The sequence below is a fragment of the Perognathus longimembris genome, chromosome 28 (genome assembly GCF_023159225.1).
Source record: "Perognathus longimembris pacificus isolate PPM17 chromosome 28, ASM2315922v1, whole genome shotgun sequence".
In the NCBI taxonomy this organism is placed as follows: Eukaryota; Metazoa; Chordata; class Mammalia; order Rodentia; family Heteromyidae; genus Perognathus; species Perognathus longimembris.
Window position 1 is genome coordinate 71,542,145 of NC_063188.1, and position 21,030 is coordinate 71,563,174.

Below are 21,030 nucleotides of genomic sequence, written 5' to 3' on the forward strand. Positions count from 1 at the left end.
AAAAGAAAAGAAAAGAAAGAGTTGGAGACATGACTTGAAGGACAGAGCAGCAAATTAGCAAGCCAAATAAGCCCAAAGCTGAATTCAAACTTTATTACCACAATGCAGAAATCTGCCTTTTCTTTTTTATTTTATTTATTGAGACAGGATCTCACTAAATAACCTATGATAGCCTCAAACTCTTGATCTTCTTGCCTCAGCCTCCAAAGAACTAGGAAGACAAGTATGACTGTCACAAACTTGTAGGTTACCTTCAATTCACCCTTAGAAATTCAAATATTTTTGATGAATTATACTAATAATAGCTCGTAACATTTACTGAGCACCTATTGCTAAGCTCTTTGTATCAGCTCATTCCATCTTCACAATGACCCTATAAAGTAGATATTAATTCCCATTTTATGGATGAAGATGACAAAACTGATGCTGAAAGTAAGGTGCCTACTGTTATAAAGATAAGCTCTGTCTGTCAAGATCTAAACCTATGGTTATCTTGCTCTACTATGTTTGGTTCCTTGGAATAGGCTGGGAGGGAAGAATGAAACAAATCTCTGGCACCCCTCACCCTGAAAAATCTGGGCTAGAAATGAGAATGGCCTTTGGAACACAGAGTTAAAGGCCAGGCCCCACCTGGAGATTCAGAGCCAAATGTCTTGTCTTAGTCTGTTCCAGGTCACTCTGTGAGTACTTGAGTCGCATCTGCAGTCCATGGGCCTGAGACTGCACCTGACGCAGCTCTGCCTCTTTCCTCTTTGCTTTCATCTGTTCCTGAAGGGGACAAGAAAGGACTTGGTAAGGTGGCCAACCTGGGCTAAGGACCTTTACCTCTAAGGACTAGTATTTCCCTTGACTTACTTTCAGCTCTTCTGTCAAACGCTCCTTCTTCTCTTTCAACTTGTCCACTGCTTTCTCATCCCAGCGCCGTGCCTTGGCCTTCAGGTCACTGGCCCCACCAGAGATGACTCCTGACTTCTGGAACAGGGTCCCATCCAGTGCCACCGTCTATACAGTAGGAAGAAAACAGGAAAAGCTGAATATTGGAATCTCCAGTAATGAGGCTGTCCAGTTCCAACCTGGACAAGAGAATCCACACCTTGTGACGTTGGTGGCCTCCAAAGGCAATGCGACGGGCATCCTCCACATTGTCACAGACAAGGGCATTGCCACAAGCATACTGCAAGGCTTTTTTGATATGAGGTGGCTCATAGCGAATCACATCAATCACTAGCTTGGCTCCCTTCAGCTCCCGTAGTTTCTCATCTGTAGGTTTCACCTGTAGAAAAAAGCTTAGTAAGTAGCAGAACATAGTATGGAGGTGAGAGGCAGTGATTTAAATAATATCGACCCCATGCCCACAAGCCTCACCTCCAGGTAGTCAAGAGGCAAGAAGGTCTCAGGCTCCCCACGCTGCTCCTTGATATACTGAATACAGTCTCGGCCTGTCTTCTCTGAGTCTACAATAATGGCATCCATGTTCTTGCCCAAAACCTTTGTCACAGCAATCTGGTATTTCTTTTGTGTGGGCTGGCAGAGGTCAATGAGGCGACCATACTGAGTAAAGGAAAAGGGGGAAACTGAAGTATGAGGCTTTTGGAAGCTTAAAAATTTCAATTACCAGGCTGGGGATATGGCCTAGTGGCAAGAGTGCTTGCCTCCTACACATGAAGCTCTCGGTTCGATTCCCCAGCACCACATATAGGGAAAACGGCCAGAGGGGGCGCTGTGGCTAAAGTGGCAGAGTGCTAGCCTTGAGCGGGAAGAAGCCAGGGACAGTGATCAGGCCCTGAGTCCAAGGCCCAGGACTGGCCAAAAAAAAAATTTTTTTTTTCAATTTCCAAGCCTTGCAATATAGTGGCTCATGCCTGTAATCCTAGCTATTCAGGAGGCTGACATAGGAGGATTGCAGTTCACCATGGCAAGAAAGTTCATGCAATGCTTTATCTCCAATAGTCTACCAAAAAGGCTGGAAATAGAGCTGTGGCTCAAGCGGCAGAGTGCTAACCTTGAGCAAAAGAAGCTCAGGGATAGTACCCAGACCCTGAGCTCAAGCCCCACAACTGTCAAAAAGAAAGGTCCAACATTAGTCCATTAGTCTAGGTTTTGATATCAAAACCCAGAGGGGATCTCAATTATCAATTCACAAAGAAGAGTAGCCTAAAATCTGTACCAGGAACAATGAATATAGCTATACTGCCTATTAAACAACTTTGTAAGATCTACACTCCTGTAACTCTAACATGGACAGGAATTGACTGAGAAGAGACACTTGCTGAATAAATATTGCTGTCTGTTATTAGTCAATCTAAATTTTACTTCCGAAAGTAGAATAGTTCGAGTAAGAGAAAAAGGGTTAAGGAAGGAATAAAAAAGTTATATAAAAACAGAAACCCAATATTATATTAACATCTTGAAAGGGGCTCAGAACAAGAGATTACATTATCTCTTAGCTCAATTACATCAGACCAGTTGCCTGAATGGGTAAAGTTGTAAGTTTTCCAAGACTGCTTTGGGGACCTGACAAGATTAATGGGAGCTTAGAAACCTAGCAGCCTCAGCCCAGGAGACATTTTCATACATAATATGATGATGAACTAGATTAATTACTAATTAATGGCTGAATGGGATTAATGCCAGTATTTTCTCATTTATATGATTATTTTGATATAGAGGATTTGTGTTTGAAGATACAAGACTGACTGTGATATTAAGAAATACACATTTAGTCATCGTCTCCAGTTCTTGATACTCAGCTCCAAAAACTGGAGTGGTAACGATGAGCTCACTAATCACTGGCCATTCTTAAGTAGCTTTAGGATGGGAGCTAATTACTAAAGACTCAAGGCAAGTCTGAGGATGAGGTTTTCAGCACCATCCCTCAACCTCTGGGGAGAAAGCAGGGCTGAAGGTTGAGTTGATCAGGAATGGCCAATAATTTAATCAAGCATGTATATGAAGCATAAAAGCTTAAAAGCTACAAGGGCTAGTGGCATGGTTCAAGTGCTTAGCTTAGCAATGAAGTTCTTGCTTAGCTAGTACAGGACCCCGAGAACAGCAAAAATAAAACATTTAAAGCTGTACTGTTCAAGGTGCTTCTGGATGGCTGAACAAGCATAAAAACTCCATACCTCTTTCTCACATGCCTTATGATATACATCACATCAATTTGGCTATTCCTCCCTCAGTATCCTTTATAAGAAATTGGTAAATGTGTTTCCCCACGTTCTGTAAGCCACTCTAGCAAATCAATCAAACTCAGGGAAGGGTCAAGGGAACCCAATGACAGTCACAAACCTGGGGCTTGTAACTGACATCTTGTGGGACTGAGTACTTAACCTGTGAAATCTGATGATGCCTCTAGGTAGACAATAGAACTGAATTGATAGGCCATCCAGGTAGTATCTGATAAAGAATTCCTTGGTGTGTGGGGGAAGACTCCTTTCCACCCTTCCTATACACACATCTAGTATCAGAAGTGAAGTGCTGTACTGGCTGTGTAAGAATAGGAAAACCACTTTGAACAAGGCCCTCACTTCAAATCCCATTACTGCAAAAAAAAAAAAAAAAAAAGCACTTTGGGTTATTTTTCCTTACACAGGACCATAAGCATGGGCCCCCATACTATGCAGAAAAGAACTATAATTCTTCTTCAGCAACAATTTCATGTCATATATAAAACCACAATCACCTTTCCAAACATAACTATTTCACAAAACAGTGAAACCCAGACATTCATTATAAGATACCTTATATCTTATAGATATTATCTCAAATTCTCTCCAGCACCCAACAAAAGAAACCTTTGCCAGTTCCCTTCCCTTCTACCCAGGTATGATTCCCTGAGAACTACCAGGTAATAGGTAAGTTCTTCAAAGACAGGATTGATTTGAATTCACAGTTATTTCCTCAACAGTACCTAGTACCTAAGAGTGGCCAGGAAATATTTATGGAGCCCAACTAAGTTGAACCCAGGACAGTATACCATAAAAGGATAATATTCAGGGAACCTGGGAACTCAGAATTTGGTCATAAAGGCTAAGGAAAGAGATGAGAGGCCAGCTAGAAAATGTCTTTTTTATGTCACAATAAAATTTCGAAAGTGAGATGGGTGCTGGTGCCTCATGCCTATAATCCTAGCTTCTCAGGAGGCTGAGATCTGAGGATAATAGTTCTAAGTCAGCCCAGGAAAGAAAGTCCGTGAGATTCTTATCTCCAGTTAACTACCAAAATCCCAGAAGTGGGGCTGGGGATATGGCCTAGTGGCAAGAGTGCTTGCCTCGTATACATGAGGCCCTGGGTTCGATTCCTCAGCACCACATACACAGAAAATGGCCAGAAGTGGCGCTGTGGCTCAAGTGGCAGAGTGCTAGCCTTGAGCAAAAAAGAAGCCAGGGACAGTGCTCAGGCCCTGAGTTCACGGCCTAGGACTGGCCAAAAAAACAAAACGAAACAAACTAAAATCCCAGAAGTGGAGCTATGGGCTTCAGTGGTAGTAGAATGCTAGCCTTAAGCAAAAAAGCTCAAGGACAGTGCACAGGCTCTGAGTTAGAGCCCAGAACTGGCACTAAAAAAAAAAAGACCTGATAAAGTCCTAGGTATCCCTAAAAGCTAATGGGCTGGGGGCTGGGAATATGGCCTAGTGATAGAGTGCTTGCCTCGCAAACATGAAGCCCTGGGTTCGATTCCTCAGCACCACATATACAGAAAAAAGCCAAAAGTGGTATTGTGGCTCAAGTGATAGAGTGCTAGCCTTGACCAAAAAGAAGCCTGGGACAGTACTCAGGCCCTTGATTTCAAGCCCCAGGACTGGCCAAAAAAAAAAAAAAAAGCTAATGGGCTGGCTGACACGTGCCAAGGGAGCTCAAGACTGCCCACAGCTACTTCCTTGAAGAGCAAATGCAGACCCATGGTCTCCCCACATTCCAAACGCTTCCTCCACCTCCTTACTCCAATAAAGGAGTAGACACACAGCAAGAAAAATCCTTCAGTAAGATGTGATTGGTGTAGTAAAAACAGTTTAAGCTTGGGGCTGGGGATATGGCCTAGTGGCAAGAGTGCTTGCCTCATATACGTGAGGCCCTGGGTTCAGTTCCCCAGCACCACATATACAGAAAATGGCCATAAGTGGCGCTGTGGCTCAAGTGGCAGAGTGCTAGCTTTGAGCAAAAATAAGCCAGGGACAGTGCTCAGGCCCTGAGTCCAAGCCCCAGGACTGGCCAAAAAAAAAAAAAAAAAAAACAGTTTAAGCTTAAGCTTAAGCTTAAGAGTCAGGACAACTAGGGGCTAAATTTTAGTTCTCCTACTTATAAACTGTGCTTCTTTAGGCAAGCCAGCTATAGAAATAGGATTAACCCCCTTGTCCTCACAGGTCTGCTGGAAGAAGCTTGATAGTGAGTCTGAATAAGTACTCAGTGAACAAGTTTCTTCTCCAGTCTTACCACAGAGCCAGGGTAAAGGCGCTTGATGCTTTCCATTATCTCTGCCTTTCGCTGCTGGCGACTGCTCTCCTGGCGGTCAATGCGGGCATCTCCCAACTGCTCCATCACCTGGTTTAGTTCCTTATTGATCTCGTCAATACGCCGTTTGGCCATCTCCACTTCCTCTGTCAGTTCTCCCTCTAATTTCTTCTGCTCCTCTAGGGATTGTCTATAAAGTGAGAGAACACAGGAGTTATACACTGATTGGTGATAATATTCCTAAACTGGTAGTCTTCCTGAAAGAGGAGCAGGGCAGGCCTAGAAGAAAAGCAGACAGGTGCCAGTAGCTCACACCCATAATCCTAGCTACATAGGAAGCTGAGATCTAAGGACCATGGTTCAAAGCCAGTCCAGACAGACAAATCTGAGACCCTCTTAACTCCAATTAACCAGCAAAAAGCTGGAAGTAGAGGTGTGGCTCAGGTGATAGAGCCAGCCTTGAGCAAAAAAAAGCCAAGCGAGAATGCAAAGACTTAAGAATTAAAAGCCCCAAAGCCTGAGTTTCAAGGCACAATAAGGGGGGTGGGGGGACAGACAGAGGATAAAGGAAAGGTTACAGAACCACATACTTGCTGGTGGTAATGTATTCCTCCAGCTTCTCAATCCGTTTCTGATTCTCTTCAATCTCTCGAAGCTTTTGCTTGATCTTGGCCTGAGCAATAAATATATTCGACCATCAAGGGCTGATCCAATCAACTACAAGACCATGGTGCCCTGGCTTATATTCCCAATGTGCCTACTCATACATCCAAGGGCCCAATAGTCCAAGACAATCTGTCAACAATGCAGGAGGCCTACTAAAAATGCAGATATATCATGTTCTCTTTGGTCTGCTAATAAATTGGTAACTCTTAGGACTCCAGAACTTCTCATAAGTATTACATCCAGCCCAAGTTTTCAAACCAAACAGAGATTCAAACCAAGCAAGGCCAGGCTGGGATGTAGCTCAGTGGCAAAGCAACTAGCAAGTGCAACATCCTGGGTTTCATCCCCAGTACCACCCCCCCCCCAAAAAAAAAAAAAGAAAAACCAAGCAAGGCCAAGTAAAGCTCCATACACTTTTTCTGAACCTGTTTGTTCTTCTGTAAAATGTGGGTAATTTCCATTTCATAAAACGCATATTAAAGTACTTACTACAGGGTAGTTATTAATATTTATGGCCACCACATTCTTTTAAATATTTCAAAGAAGTTCTCAGCAGAATGTCTAGAACATTTGTAGGCTTTTGACATAAAAGAACATTTTTGTTGTTGTTGGTCATGGGGCTTGAAATCAGGGCCTGGGCACTATCCTTGAGCTCTTTTGCTCAAGGCTAGTGCTCTACTACTTTGAACCACAGTGCCATTTCTGGGTTTTGAGTGGTTAGATGGAGATAAGAGTCTCACAGACTTTCTTGCCAGGGCTGGCTTTGAACTGTGATCCTCAGATCTCAGCCTCCTGATTAGCTAGGATTACAGGCGTGAGCCACCAGCGCCCGGCGAGAACAACTGTTTATCATCATTACGTGAAGTACACATAGTAAGAACATGTGTTTGTGAGCTAGACTGCTCAGGTTAAAATCCTGGCTATGCTCAGAAAAAGTCCAACACCTCTATGCTACAGTTTCCACATTTGGAAAGAGAGGACAATAGTAGCCATCTCATATTTAGGGAATAGATAAAAATTTAAGTGAGGAAATATATGCAAAGAACAGTGTCCAATACATGTAAAGTACTGTCTTTCTTGTTATCACTATTTCCTTTTCTAAGGACTATCACTCTTTTTGATCTTTTGGTTGGTTGGTTGTAGTGCTGGGGCTTCACATATTTATGCTAAGCAACATACTCAGCCACTGAGGTATACTCAAAATCCTAATCTTGTAACTCTTCCCTACCTCTGTTTCTACTTTCTTCCGCTCTTCCAGATCCAGACGGTCCTGGTCAGCTTTCTGGTCTCTATTGAACTTCTCCAGCTCTTGGGCCAAAGTAGCTGCTCTCTTGCTGGCTTCTTCTTTCAACCGATGGTATTTCTTTACCTGTGTTAGGAACAGGAAAGGACAAGGATGAATCAATAAGTTAGCCCATGCCAGCCCAGTGATCTCTTTATGAATTCTTTTCAGGCTTGCCTGATTCTCTTCCAGAGTCAAGTCTCTGCCTTGACTCTGACTCTCCTCTTCCATCCGTTCTTCAAACTCCTGCCGTGCCTTCTCCACAGATAACATCTCCTTCTCCAGCTCATCCATATCACCTTTACGCTTCTTATAGTGCTTCTGAGCATTCTGCAGAGATTTTTTTGCTGCTTCTAGCTTTTTAATCTTGTGGGAGGTATTCTCCTTAGCTTTGATGTACTGAGGTCGCTTCTGATTCAGCTCTGAATCCTTCTCCCTATTGCCGCAGAAAAGGAGACAACTAGTAGGCACTGGGGGGGGGGGGGGGGGGGGCTAGGCTTTTCATACAAAGAAAGGGATTCCTGAGCCAACTTCAGAGAATTGCTTACAAAAACAAGGGCCAGCCAGCTTCTGGTGGCTCACTTCTATACACCTAGCTCCTCAGGAGGGTGAAGATCTGAGTATTATAGTTCAAAGCCAGCCCAGGCAAGGAAGTCTGTGAGAATCTTATCTCCAACTAACCACAAAAAAGCCAGGAGGGCTGGGGATATGGCCTAGTGGCAAGAGTGCTTGCCTCGTATACATGAGGCCCTGGGTTCAATTCCCCAGCACCACATATGCAGAAAATGGCCAGAAGTGGCGCTGTGGCTCAAGTGGCAGAGTGCTAGCCTTGAGCAAAAAGAAGCCTGGGACAGTGCTCAGGCCCTGAGTCCAAGCCCCAGGACTGGCCAAAAAAAAAAAAAAAAAAAAAAAGCCAGAAGAAGAGCTGTGGCTCAAATAGTAGAGCACTAACCTTAAGCTCCCAGGCCATGAATTCAAGCCCTAGGACCATCACACAAAAACAATAAGGGCTGGAGTCTAGCATCAGTGACTCATACCTATAACCTTAACTACTCAGGAGGCTGAATCCATAGGATATTGGTTTTAAATCCAGCTGAGGAAGAAAGTCTGTAAGAGTCTAGCTCTAATTAGTTAGCAAAAAGCCAGATTAGAGGCATGTCTCAAGTAGCAGAGGTCCAGCCATATGCAAATGAGGGTGTGAAAACCTGAGTTTAAGCCATAGTATAGGTAAAAAAAAAAAGGAGGGGGGGAGGCCTTGACATGCACAGATCCTCAAAAAAAGGTGTCAGTCTTTACTATAGTTTCAGTGTGGCATTCCAGCCACTACCTAAGGTAAATCTACCATCCTGATAGGCCAGGCCTCACATTTGACCTTCATCTGATCTAGCCATTTCAAATTCCTGTCCTTACCTTCTTTTTTTTAATTGTTTTTGGCCAGTCCTGGGGCTTAAACTCAGGGCCTGAGCACTGTCCTTGGCTTCTTTTTGCTCAAGGTAGCACTCTGCCACTTGAGCCACAGTGCCACTTCTGGCTCTTTCTGTTTATGTGGTGCTGAGGAATTGAACCTAGGCCACATTCCCAGCCCCTGTCCTTTACCTTCTAGACTCAATGCTCATCTTCTAGGACAGCTTTCTTGGTCACTCTACTGGCTATACTTCCCATTGTTTCCTCTCACTTGGCAAGGTCACGCACCAATCCTTCCAAATTCTTCCTCCTCTGACCACTTGTCTACCCTGAGCTTCAGGACTTAAATATTCTACTTGTATTAAATTACAAGTCAAGCATTCTCGTCAAAGTTAAGCCAAAGAGAAGATAGGAAAATTGATATATCAGTACTCGAATCTAGGCTCAGGAGCCCTAAGGAACAGCACATCCTCTTGGTTGCCCAAAAGTTACAGGCCCACATCTGCTTCTTACTTGATCTCCTTCTCAATCTGCTGCTGCTCCCGCATCATTTTGCCCAGCTCTTTCTTCTTCTCCTTCAGCTCATCCTCTACCTTGTCCATACGTTTCTTGTCCTTCTCAATCTCCTTGTTCTTAGAGGCCAGTTCTTTGTTGAGCTTCTCAATTTCCACTTCATTATGGTAAAGTTTGAAGAGCTGCAACTGTACTTGAGCTCGTACCACCTCATCCTTCAGGCGCTGGTAACGGTCTGCCTGTGCAAATGGGAATGAAAATGAATACATCAGTAAGGCACTGGTCCTCTCCTGGCCCCGAAGATCCAAGAGGCAGCACATGATACCTACCTCTTCTTTCTCCTGTTTGGCCTCCTTGCGTTCAGCTGCAATATTTTTCTTACGATGGTAATTAAACTGTGTATCTTCTTCAGCTTTCACCATTTCCTTCTTTCGCTTATCATATTCCTGTGCCAGCTCACCAGAGCGACTAATCTCTTCAAATAGAGCTGTCCTCTCCTTGGGGTTCTTCATGGCAATAGACTCAACAGCACCCTGATAAAGGTCAAACCACCCTTCCAATTAGAGTTTAACTAGCTCAGCAACCCTTGTTTACTCATTTATTCAGGGGAAATTCATCAACTCTGTTCTCCATAACTAGTGCTGAAGTGCCAGACTTTGAAGTCAGGCCCCACTTTACCACATGAACCCCACTTTACCATGCGAACCTGAGATAAGCAGGCCCTGTGACAAACCCAGGACAAGCCCATTAGGGCCCAGTCGGTCTAGAACTCTAAGCACCCCTAGAATTGAACCCTGAGCCAATCAGATTTGTACCTGTATCCTAATCTTGCTTGCTTGAACACCTGACTGTTGTAACTTTGTTCTTAGCCTTTATAAGCCCTAGGTAATCACAGCTTGAGGCTCCCTCCTAACCTCCGCTGTGTCGGTGGGGAGGACGAGGCCCTAGTTGCAGCTTGCTTAAATAAAGCCTTGCCTTGCTTTTGCATTTCAGAATGTCTGAGTCTTGGTGGTCTTCTTGGTGGTGGTCTTGCGACTTGGCACATTTGGGGGCTCGTCCAGGATGGCCCGAGACCCCAGACTCCGAAGGTAAGAAAATAGCGCTGTTCATTCTGTGTGTCTGTGTCTGTGTGATTTGTAGTTTTGTTTTCTGTTTCAGCCGCCTGAATCTGAACCTGTAGGTAGTGAAGGACCAGCCGGAGTGGACACGCTTGTATGGGCAGTCCTGGAGGACTTGGGGGACATCTCAAGCTCTCCACAGGGGGCTCAGGCTTCCCACTACCACCCTGAACCTGAAGGACTGGACCGGGAGGCCCTTCTAACAGGCGCCCGTCCAGTCCACTCTATATTCGGGGTTGTCTGGTCCGCTCCTACACAGGAACGGGAGAGAGAGAGCCTCAAGACTGTGTGGTCTGCCCCCTCACAGGGGCAGGAGAGACACAGTGAGACTGTGTGGTCTGCCCCCTCACAGGGGCAGGAGAGACAGTCGAACCTGGAAGCTGCGGCTCCCTAAGTCTGTCTGTAAGTGTTGTCTGGTCTTTGTGCCTGTGATTATTTTTGTGTGTTTCTTTCTTGCGCTGTGCCTGACTGACAAACGGATGATGGGGAACGTTCCTTCCACTCCCCTGGACTTTACTTTTTAGCTCACTGGAAAGATGTACAGGTGACAGCCCACAATCAGTCAATCAGTGAGAGTGTCCGCAAAGAAGAACTCTAGGGGGACCCCCACCCAGCCTTCTTAAGCAGAAAATTGTTTGGTGTGCTAAAATGTTTTACTAAGACTAAAAATGTTTTACTAAAACTATCAAGCCCTGGAAAATGAGGCTGGAGAATGCTAAAATCATTTGTTAAAGGTTTTTGTCTTAAAATGTACGGCCGATGCTTATTCAGCGTGCTTTACAATCTTTTGAAAATGTATGTGTGTGTGCATATGTGAGTGTGAACATGTTCAAGACTGCAGTATGATGCAAAACTAAGTTTAAGTTTAAATTCAAATGGTCATCAAGTTTGGGCATTACCAAATGCTTTAAAGGTATTATTGCATTGTTTTAAAGAGGAACTAGAGTTAAAAAAGGATTTCTCAGGGTTCTTTAATTAAAATTTTAAAAAAAATCAGAGCTAAGTGTCAGAAATTTGGATTTAAAAGGATATATATATAGATATATATACTAAACTAATGGGGATAGAAGTAAACTCTCATTAACTCTATGTATGTAGGAAGAAATGGCAAAATGGGCCAATGTTTCTCACTAATATATTGGAAAGCTAAATGGATAAGTATTTCTAATTGTAATTCCTGCATTAAGGAAATATTCAAAGGTCTTCATGCCATGTAGTAACTGGGACTGAAGAAAAAAAAAGAGGTTCTTTTTGAAACAAGCAGCCCATAGGCAAAGGGTGGCACCTGGTTTCAGAATGCCTGTGAGCTTCAGTTTTTCCAATGCAGATAAAAGCTAAAGTGTTATGTTAGTGTTAAAAAGGCTTTGGAAATCAAGAATACATTTCTAGATAAGGAATTTGGAAGTAAAATTGTCCTAAATAATTATTGCAAAGTGAGAAAAGGAGAATTATAGCTACCAAAATGTTTAATTGCCATTCCAGCTTCTTTGTAGGTTTTTTTGTAACAGTTTCCCGCAGGCCCACAGAGAAGCACAGGTGATTCCTACAAGTTTGTCAAGATCTAATACTGGCCCTTAATAAGTTCCAGGTAAGAGAGCATGCTTAAAAACTACTTCTGTGTGGACCACCTTGTTGCTTCTAATTGGAGTAAAGTGGCCTCTTGTAAGACTCACTGATCTGAAATCTGCAGTTCGAAGCCAGCCCGGGCAGAGAAAGGTCCCTGTGAGAGACTTGTCTCTAGTCAGTGAGCAGAGTGCTGGTAACGGAGTTGTGTGGAGCTCAAAGTGGTAGGGTGCTAGTCTTGAGCTGGAGAGCTGAGGGACAGCACTCAGGCCCTGAGTCCAAGTCCAGTGGAAAGTCACTCCTCCTGGGACAAAAGTGATGGAGCATCCAGAGGCAGTAAGCCACTGCTTGGATGGCAGAGATGGTGTCAGATCCTAGAGTCACTCCTGTTTGGCCTTTCAAAAGTTAATCAAAGCTGGGAAGTCCTAGAAGCATAGTTCGTAAGCATGCCTTCCTAATGCCCATGTCTGTCTACTGGGCAGGAACTTGCCAGTCATTTGTGATAGTGGTTAGTAAGGGTAAGTTTGTCAAATGAGAGGATAGTTTAAAATCTCAACCCCCTCGCATCTACTCAAAGCTCTGACTGGCAGTGAGAATTTTAAGCTGATACATCTGTTCAGGAAAGAAAGCTTGTCGACCTGAGATTGTGTCCTCATTGAGATCTGTTAAAGGCCTGCAAAGGTCATCAGAGATCAGTTCCCCAGCCAGTCAGGAAAAAGCTTTTACAAACTAGAATGTTAAAAGGCACAAATTTGTAAACCTGATGTCACCTATCTGGGCTTCATATTAAAAGAGAGCAAGCGTTGGCTGTCAGATGCACATAGACTGTGCTGAAAATCCCTGTGCCTAAATCAGCCAGACAAGTCAGAGTTCCTGGGAAGAGACTTTAGTAGACCCAGGGCCATGAGCTTTGCCTCCTGTGCCCCAGTATTCCCAAGAAGGCTTGGAGTGGATAAAGAAAATTCCCATGGCCCACAAAAGCCCTGGACAGAGAAGGAAACAATGACTGGTGGAAAACTTGTGAAGGGAAACTTATCCTGCCACAAGGGCTGGGTAAGGGGATCCTTAAGAGTATCCACTGAGCTTCTCACATGGGAACCCAAAGAATGCAGGACTTGCTCCGACATTCCAAAGTGAAAATTAGACAAGGAGATCAACTTATTGAAGATACTGTTAAAAATTGCAAGGCCTGTCAGCTTGCCAATGCCCCCAATCAACAGATTACTAAAGGAGCTCGCCTCTGTGGGAATAGGCCAGGCATGTATTGGGAAGTAGATTTCACAGAAATTACAAATATTTGCTAGTTTTTGTAGACACATTTTCAGGATGGTTGAAGCCTATCCAAAAAAGCATGAGACTGCGAATGTAGTGGCTAAGAAGATCCTGGAAGAAATCCTACCTAGGTATGGCTTCCTATCCACCATTGGGTCAGACAACGGACAGGCTTTCGTCTCAAAAGTAAGTCAGGGAATAGCTGCAGCACTGGGGACGGACTGGAAATTGCATTGTGCTTATAGACCCCAGAGTTCAGGACAGGTAGAGAAAATGAATCAGACTCTAAAAGAAACCTTAACTAACCTGGCCTTAGAGACTGGCGCAGACTGGGTGTCACTCCTTCCTTTTGCTCTGCTTAGAGGAAGAAATTCTCCCTATCAGCTTGGCTTTACTCCTTTTGAAATAATGTACGGATACGCCCCGCCCATTATCCCTAGCCTTCAGACTGAATTGCTTGCTGATTTGGATGATGCTGAATTTTTGTGTAAACTCGATTATTTGCAGCTCGTGCACAAGAATGTGACCCCAACTTAAGGCATTATAAGATTCTGTTTCTGTCCCTACCCCCCATTTATTCAGACCAGGGGACTGAAATCCTTAGAACCACGGTGGAAGGAACCCTAGACAGCATCGCCACTTGGGTTCATTGCTTCCACGCCAGGCCAGCTGACCCCTTTGCCCTGGACGACGACTACCGTGGTGGAACATGGGAGGTCTCCAAGCACCCAACTCAGCTGCTTCGCCTTCGCCTCAAGAAAAGAAAGTTAGACTGAATATTGTTATAATTTTCTTTTTGCCTTCTTTCCTTACTACCCTGGCTAGTGTTGATGTTATTTTGGCAGCTCACTCCAAAGGGAGGTGACCCCTTTATTTTAGGTAGTTTTGGGCTTGCTCAGGAATACGGGTATAGCCACCCGACCCTTAGAGCACAGCTGAGAAGTTTATGTATTATTTTGTTGCTTACATTTGGATACTAAACACTATACAGCTAATGGTAAGTCTGTATAGCTGAAAGTTAATTTTCAGTTTGCAGTAATCCTGCAGTCCCTTGGTAAGGTTATAGGTTCCTGGCTAGGTAAGGTCAACGCCCCTGAGTCAGCCTGAAGAAGTTACAGAAGATGGATGATCTTCACCCATCAGCCCCCCTTTAAAACCAAGGGACCAGAGTTATTTTCAGATACTACTTTGGGCCCTACTGGCCCATGCCTTACCTCTATATCATCCCCTAGACATGCAAGCCATTGAAATGGACAGAATGGAGCCATGATTGGCTCCCAAGGTACCAAAAAGAAAAAGGGGGAAATGAAGTGCCAAACTTTGAAGTCAGGCCCCACTTTACCACGCGAACCCCACTTTACCACGTGAACCTGAGATAAGCAGGCCCTGTGAGCAGACCCAGGACAAGCCCATTAGGGCCCAGTTGGTCTAAAACTCTAACCACTGGGAATGCTTAACTCTGACTGGAGCCAATTAGATTTGTACCTGTGTCCTAATCTTGCTTGCTTGAACACCTGATTTTTGTAACTTTGTTTTTTACCTTTATAAGCCCTGTGTAATCACAGCTCGGGGCTCCCTCCTAACCTCCACTGTGTCGGTGGGTAGGACGAGGCCCGAGTTGCTGCTCGCTTAAATAAAGCCTTGCCTTGCTATTGCATTTCGGAATGTCTGAGTCTCGGTGGTCTTCTTGGTGGTGGTCTTGCGACTTGGCACAACAGTGGCAAGAGTGCTTGCCCCGTAATACATGAAGCCCTGTGTTCAATTCCCCAGTACCACATATATAGAAAACAGCCAGAAGTGGCGCTGTGGCTCAAGTGGCAGAGTGATAGCCTTGAGCAAAAAGAAGCCAGGGACAATGCTCAGGCCCTGAGTCCAAGGCCCAGGACTGGCAAAAAAAAAAGTACAAAGAATTTTGGGGCTGGGGACATGGCCTAGTGGCAAGGGCGCTTGCCTCGTATACATGAAGCCCTCGGTTCGATTCCCCAGCACCACATATACAGAAAATGGCCAGAAGTGGCGCTGCGGCTCAAGTGGCAGAGTGCTAGCCTTGAGCAAAAAGAAGCCAGGGACAGTGCTCAGGCCCTGAGTCCAAGGCCCAGGACTGGCAAAAAAAAAAAAGAAAGACAGAAAGGAAAGAAACAGTGTTCTTATAAAATAATACTTAGCCTAGGGGTTAAATTAGAAGGGATCAGATTAGAATCAGGCATTCAATAAAAAAGGTGTGAATTGTCTGAGTCCCTGAGATCTGAGGACAGTGGGTGTTTTTTGTTTGTTTTGTTTTATTTTTGTTGCCAGTCCTGGGGGGTGGACTCAGGGCCTGAGCACTGTCCCTGGCTTCTTTTTGCTCAAGGCTAACACTCTACCTCTTGAACCACAGCGCCACCTCAGGCTTTTTTCTATATATGTGGTGCTGAGGAATCGAACCCAGGGCCTCATGTATACAAGGCGAGGTGACCACTTTACCACTAGGTCATATTCCCAGCCCCTGAGGGCAATGGTTTGAAGCAAGCTGGAAAGAAAAGTCCCTGGGAGACTTTTCTTTCCAATTAACCACTCAAAAACCGAAGTAAGGGGCTGGGGATATGGCCTAATAGCAAGAGCGCTTGCCTTGTATACATGAGGCCCTGGGTTCAATTCCCCAGCACCACATATACAGAAAATGGCCAGAAGTGGCGCTTTGGCTCAAGTGGCAGAGTGCTAGACTTGAGCAAAAAGAAGCTAGGGACAGTGCTCAGACCCTGAGTCCAAGCCCCAGGACTGGCAAAAAAAAAACCGAAGTAAGGCTGTGGCTCAAAGTTGCAGAGCACTAGCCTTGAGCAAGAGCTCAGGAACAGTGTCCAGGCCCTGAGTTCAAGCCTCACAAGTGACAAAAATGTGCAACATTAGCCCATGGTATGATATCAGAACCCAGAGGGGATGGTACAAGGGCTTAAAAAAAAACAGATAGCCAATAATTGTTTAAAGCGCCCACCTGGAAGACGAGGAAGTTTCGAGCTTTGATGAGAATGCCCAACTTCTCTAACTCTTCACTGTATTCATGTAGCTGGACCACTTTGTTGTTGATCTTGTATTCAGAAGAGCCTCCTATAAGACAGAGATCAGGTTTCCCTCCTATTCCATCAAGTAGTTCAACCACCTCCTAGGACCCAAAGGAAGCCTTCTGACCAGCCTTACTTACCTACAATGACTCGGGCAAAGGTGCGATCCTCAGCACCTTCCTCAGAATAGACCATGCTGACAAAGGCTCTATTGGCAGCTGGCTTGCCCACAGGAGCACCATGAATCAGGTCCCGCAAGGTCTTTACTCGCAGGTTGCTGGTTTTTTCTCCTAGTACAAAGCTGATGGCATCCATGAGATTTGACTTACCTAAGAGAGGAGGGGCCAAAACAGAGGAAGGCAAATCAGGAAGAAGAAATGGAAGAAATAAAATAAAGGAGATACTGAGAACAGTAATATCTCCTAGCCATGTAGTGCTCAGTCTATTGGGAAGAGAGAACATTTCTCTACCCTCTGAAAATCTGAGTCTTAGAGTGGTGCACACTTGTAATAATCCCAGCACTCAGGAAGTTAAGGCAGAATGAATTTAAGTTCAAGACTCACCTGGAACTGTCTCAGAAAGAAGGGAAGAAGGGGGGAGGGAGAGGAGAGGGAAAAAAAGGGAGAGAGAAATGGAAAGGGAAGAAACCTGGACTCCAGGATCTACGAAGCTCTGGGTCAAAGACTCAAGAAAAACAGTCCCCTTGTAGTTACTATCCATAGCAGCCAGAAACTAGAACCACATTTAAGGAAACAATAAGTTCATAAAATAGGCCATTCTGCAACCTTTAATAGCATGGACAAATGCAGATACACGAACCAGGTAAACTATACCATGAGAAAACCTCAGGATAAACAGATTAAAAAATATTTACAAGACAAGTGGCCTGCTCCTATTTTCAAAATTCAATGTAGCCTCTGCTCAGGAGGTCCAAAGCCAGCCTGAGTAGACAAATCTTCAATTAGGAAGCAAAGTGAAGGAACTGAAAGCACCAGGCTCCAGTGGTAGAGTCCTAGCCATGAGCCAAAAAAAGCCAAGTGAAAGATCTTGAGTTCAAACCCATACCAGCACAGAAACCTCAATGTATAGATTTGGAAAGTACAAAACTTGTCTAGCATACACAAGACCGCAGGTTTGTCCCCAATACTGAAAAAAAATTAAAATAGAACGTTTAAAGGGATAAAAAAAGCCATTCTAGATCTTTTTTTTAAGGTAATTACTCTATTCCATCCTTTCTTTTTCTTCGTGAGATAGGATCTCATTATTTAGCCCAGGCTAGCCTGGAACTCACAATCCTGCCTCAGCTTTCCAAGCACTGGGATTATGTTACAGGTGTGCAACACCACCTCCAACTTTAGAATATGAACTCTGGCTCCACAAAATACCAGAAAACTTTCTGGGGAGCAATCAAGGAAACTCAAATAAAAACTGGATAATTAATGACATAATGAAATTAATTTTCTTAGTGATAACAGAATAAAAATACAGGAGACTGGTTATTATAAGAAATGAATGAATACTAAAGGGACTGGGAATGTGGCTTATTGGTAGAGCTTACCTAGCATGCTTCATGAAACCCTAGGTCTGATTCCTAAACACCACATAAACAGAAAAGGCCAGAAGTGGCGCCGGGGCTCAAGTGGTAGAATGCTAGCCTTGAGCAAAAAAGAATCCAGAGACAGTGCTCAGGCCCTGAGCCCACGCCTCAGAACTGGCAAAAAAAAAAAAAACGAATACTAAAGTACTTAGGAGTGAAATGTCATTAAGTCTGCAGCTTATTTTCTTTTTTGGTGTAAATAATTATAATTAATCCTTTCTAAAAGAAAAGGTACATGTAACAACACATAACAGAGTAACAATGGAATGCAAATCTTCCTCTTTTTTTTTGGTTGTGGGGCTTTAATTCAGGGTCTTTTTCTCTCAAGGCTAGCACTCTACCACTTTAGCCATAGTGTAACTTCTGGTTTTATGGTGGTTAATTGGAGATAAGAGTCTCACAAATTTTCTTGTATGGGCTGGCTTCCAACCACTTTCCTCAGATCTCAGCCTCCTGAGTAGCTAGGATTACAGGGCCTTGAGCAAACAGCAGCCAGCAAATCTTCCTCTTTTTACTCAAAGCATAAAACAGACAACTCTTCACATTGGGTCAACATGCAACTTAAAAACTGTTAATATGCATATTAAATATGGAAATCCATCATTAATTTTTGTGCCAATATCATAGCTTGAACTCTGGGCCTCACACTTCCATTCCGGTGCTCTACCACTTGAGCCAAACATATAGTACTGCATTACTGGGAGTTGTTTTGAAAATAAAGAGTTATGAATTTTCCTTCCTGGGCTGACTTCAAACCATGGTCCTCATATCTCAGCCTCTTTTTGTTGTTGTTAGTGGTGGTGGTAGTGGTAGTCATGGGGCTTGAACTCAGGGCATAGGCACTATAACTGTTCCTGAGCTTTTTCACTCAAAGCTAGTGCTCTACCACACTGAACCACAGCAGCACTTTTGGTTTTCTAGTGTTAATTGGAGTTTCATAGGGCTGGGAATGTGGCTTAGTGGAGTGCTTGCCTAGCATGTATAAAGCCCTGGGTTCAAGTGGTAGAGTGCTAGCCTTGAGCAAATGATGCTCAGGGAAAGGCCTAGGCCCTGAGTTCAAGCCCCAGGACTGCCAAAAAAAAAAATCTCACAGACTTTCGGCTGGCTTCGAACGGTGATCCTCAATTATCAGCTTCTTGAGTAGTTAGAATTATAGTCATGAGCCATCATTAAAATTTGATTTGTGCCAGGCACTGAGGACTCATGCCTGTAATCCTACCTACTTAGGAGGCTGATATATGAAGATCATGGTTTGAAGTCAGCTGGGCAAGAAAATCAATGAGACTCTTAGCCCCAATTAATCACCAAAAAGTCAGAAGTAGAATGGTGCCTCAAGCGGTACAGTGCTAGCCTTGAGCACAAAAGATCAGGGATAGTGCCCAGGCCCTGAACATAAGCCTTAGGACAAAACCAGGAGTTTGTTTTTGAAGTACCAAATTCCAACTTCTGGGCCTTTCCCATGATATTCAAAGATGACAAGAACATCTCACAATCAAAAGCTTCTTTACTCATAATTATTAAATATTGAAAACATTTCTGTAATATATAGTCTGAACCGTATATGGATAAAACATTTTCAGGAAGGCCTTAAAGCCCATACAAACCAGTAATGAAGATACAAAAATATAGAGTATGAATATAATTCACTAGGGGGAATCAAGAGAGGTGGGCCTTGAAGAATGGGGAATGGTGGAGGTATCAAGGACCTTTTTACAACAGTTGGATAGAAAAATATACCAATGCAGAGGTGACTCAATGGCAAGAGCTGCATCCTGGCTTTTCCTATTACAGGCACCACACCAAAAGCTTAAGAAACTGGTGGAACTAAGAACTGTAACCCTCTAGGCCTGTGATGCTTAAGAGGTGGAAGGGGAGGGTCTGATTATGTGCCCCTCAAGACAAATGGCAATGTCTGGAGACATTTTTGAAGGTCATACCTGAGGAGTGGTAGTATTTCCATCTAGTGGGTAGAAGCCAAGAATGCTGCCAAAGCATACTACAATACACAACACAAACCTCATAACAAATTAATGAGACTGAAGGGCCAAGGTTCAGAAACTGCTCTAAGCAAAAAGCCAAACACAAGGAAGACTCCAGTGAAGCTTCACAGCAAGGGTACCCCCTCAGGATAATGATTCAGCTAGAACATTTCTGGGGTGAAGAAACAGCACAGGATTCCCAATAAACTACTTCTGGGGATAGGTGAGAGCAATCCATTTAGAGATGAGGAGCTGAGATAGGAAATAGAGGCCTTAACTGACCACTCATCCAAAAGACACCATTTAAGTCACTCCATCATGTCAATTTGACCCATTTCCTGCACAGAACTTATAATGGTCTAAAATTAACTTATTCTCTACTTTCCTCATCAGAATATACGTTCTTTAAGAGCATGGGCTCAGTCTATTCGATTCTCCACTAATTGCACAGCATGAACAACTCCTAGTAAATATTAAAGCAATCAACAAACTTAGTAAGCAAATGACTTTCAGACTTTTGACCATTTCGGCGGTAGGAAAGGGGCAAGTTCAAGCAATCATGTTTGAGTAGGGGATCGGAACTCCCATGAACTTGAACTCTGAAGACTGGAGCGCAAGGTTTGAAATTCAAAAATGCCGCCACCCAAGGAGCTTTTAAATGGCAATGGAATGTACCAATCTAAAATTAGCGGGAGGGGACGCTGGATTAAAGAAGTGTGCCATTTGGGTGTAGAGGACACAGATAAATTAGCCACAGCCCCATATTTCCCGTTGGGTTCAACTAAACCTGGGAAACCTAAAGTAGCCAGACTGGCGGGGATCCGCCGGCAAAGCAGCCACCAGTCGGCTCTAGACGCGCCTCTTTTGGCGGGAGGGGCCAGTGGGCGAGGCAATTTACAGTTTAGCCCCATCACTCCCGCCACAGAGGGTGCCACATAAAACTCGGGCGATGAAGGGAACATGTTCTAAGCCAGTAGGTACAAGATGAACCCCCCACCCCCACCCCGCAAGAAGAGGCAAGAAACCTTTTTAGCTTTCAAGCCGATTCAGGTGGCAGGAGATGGCTTGTACTACTTTGGGGCTGTACAAGGGGGTGGAAGGGGTTTCCAGACCCGGACCTACGCAGGGCCGCAACCCAGTTAATC

The 21,030-nt window shown here is 44.2% G+C and overlaps 1 protein-coding gene across 1 annotated transcript in view; it reads right to left on the minus strand.

Moving 5' to 3' along the window:
• The window catches only part of Smc1a (structural maintenance of chromosomes 1A), a 53,161-nt gene that overhangs the window by 31,405 nt on the left and 726 nt on the right, over positions 1-21,030 (minus strand). Inside the window, exons 2-13 of the mRNA XM_048336693.1 lie at positions 16,450-16,638; positions 16,243-16,355; positions 9,648-9,851; positions 9,319-9,557; positions 7,579-7,837; positions 7,348-7,488; positions 6,044-6,126; positions 5,436-5,643; positions 1,366-1,551; positions 1,094-1,273; positions 856-1,002; positions 631-768 (exon numbers count right to left, since the gene is read on the minus strand). Of these exons, the coding sequence (XP_048192650.1) occupies positions 631-768; positions 856-1,002; positions 1,094-1,273; positions 1,366-1,551; positions 5,436-5,643; positions 6,044-6,126; positions 7,348-7,488; positions 7,579-7,837; positions 9,319-9,557; positions 9,648-9,851; positions 16,243-16,355; positions 16,450-16,638 (2,087 nt within the window). The remainder of the gene's footprint in view (positions 1-630; positions 769-855; positions 1,003-1,093; positions 1,274-1,365; positions 1,552-5,435; positions 5,644-6,043; positions 6,127-7,347; positions 7,489-7,578; positions 7,838-9,318; positions 9,558-9,647; positions 9,852-16,242; positions 16,356-16,449; positions 16,639-21,030) is intronic.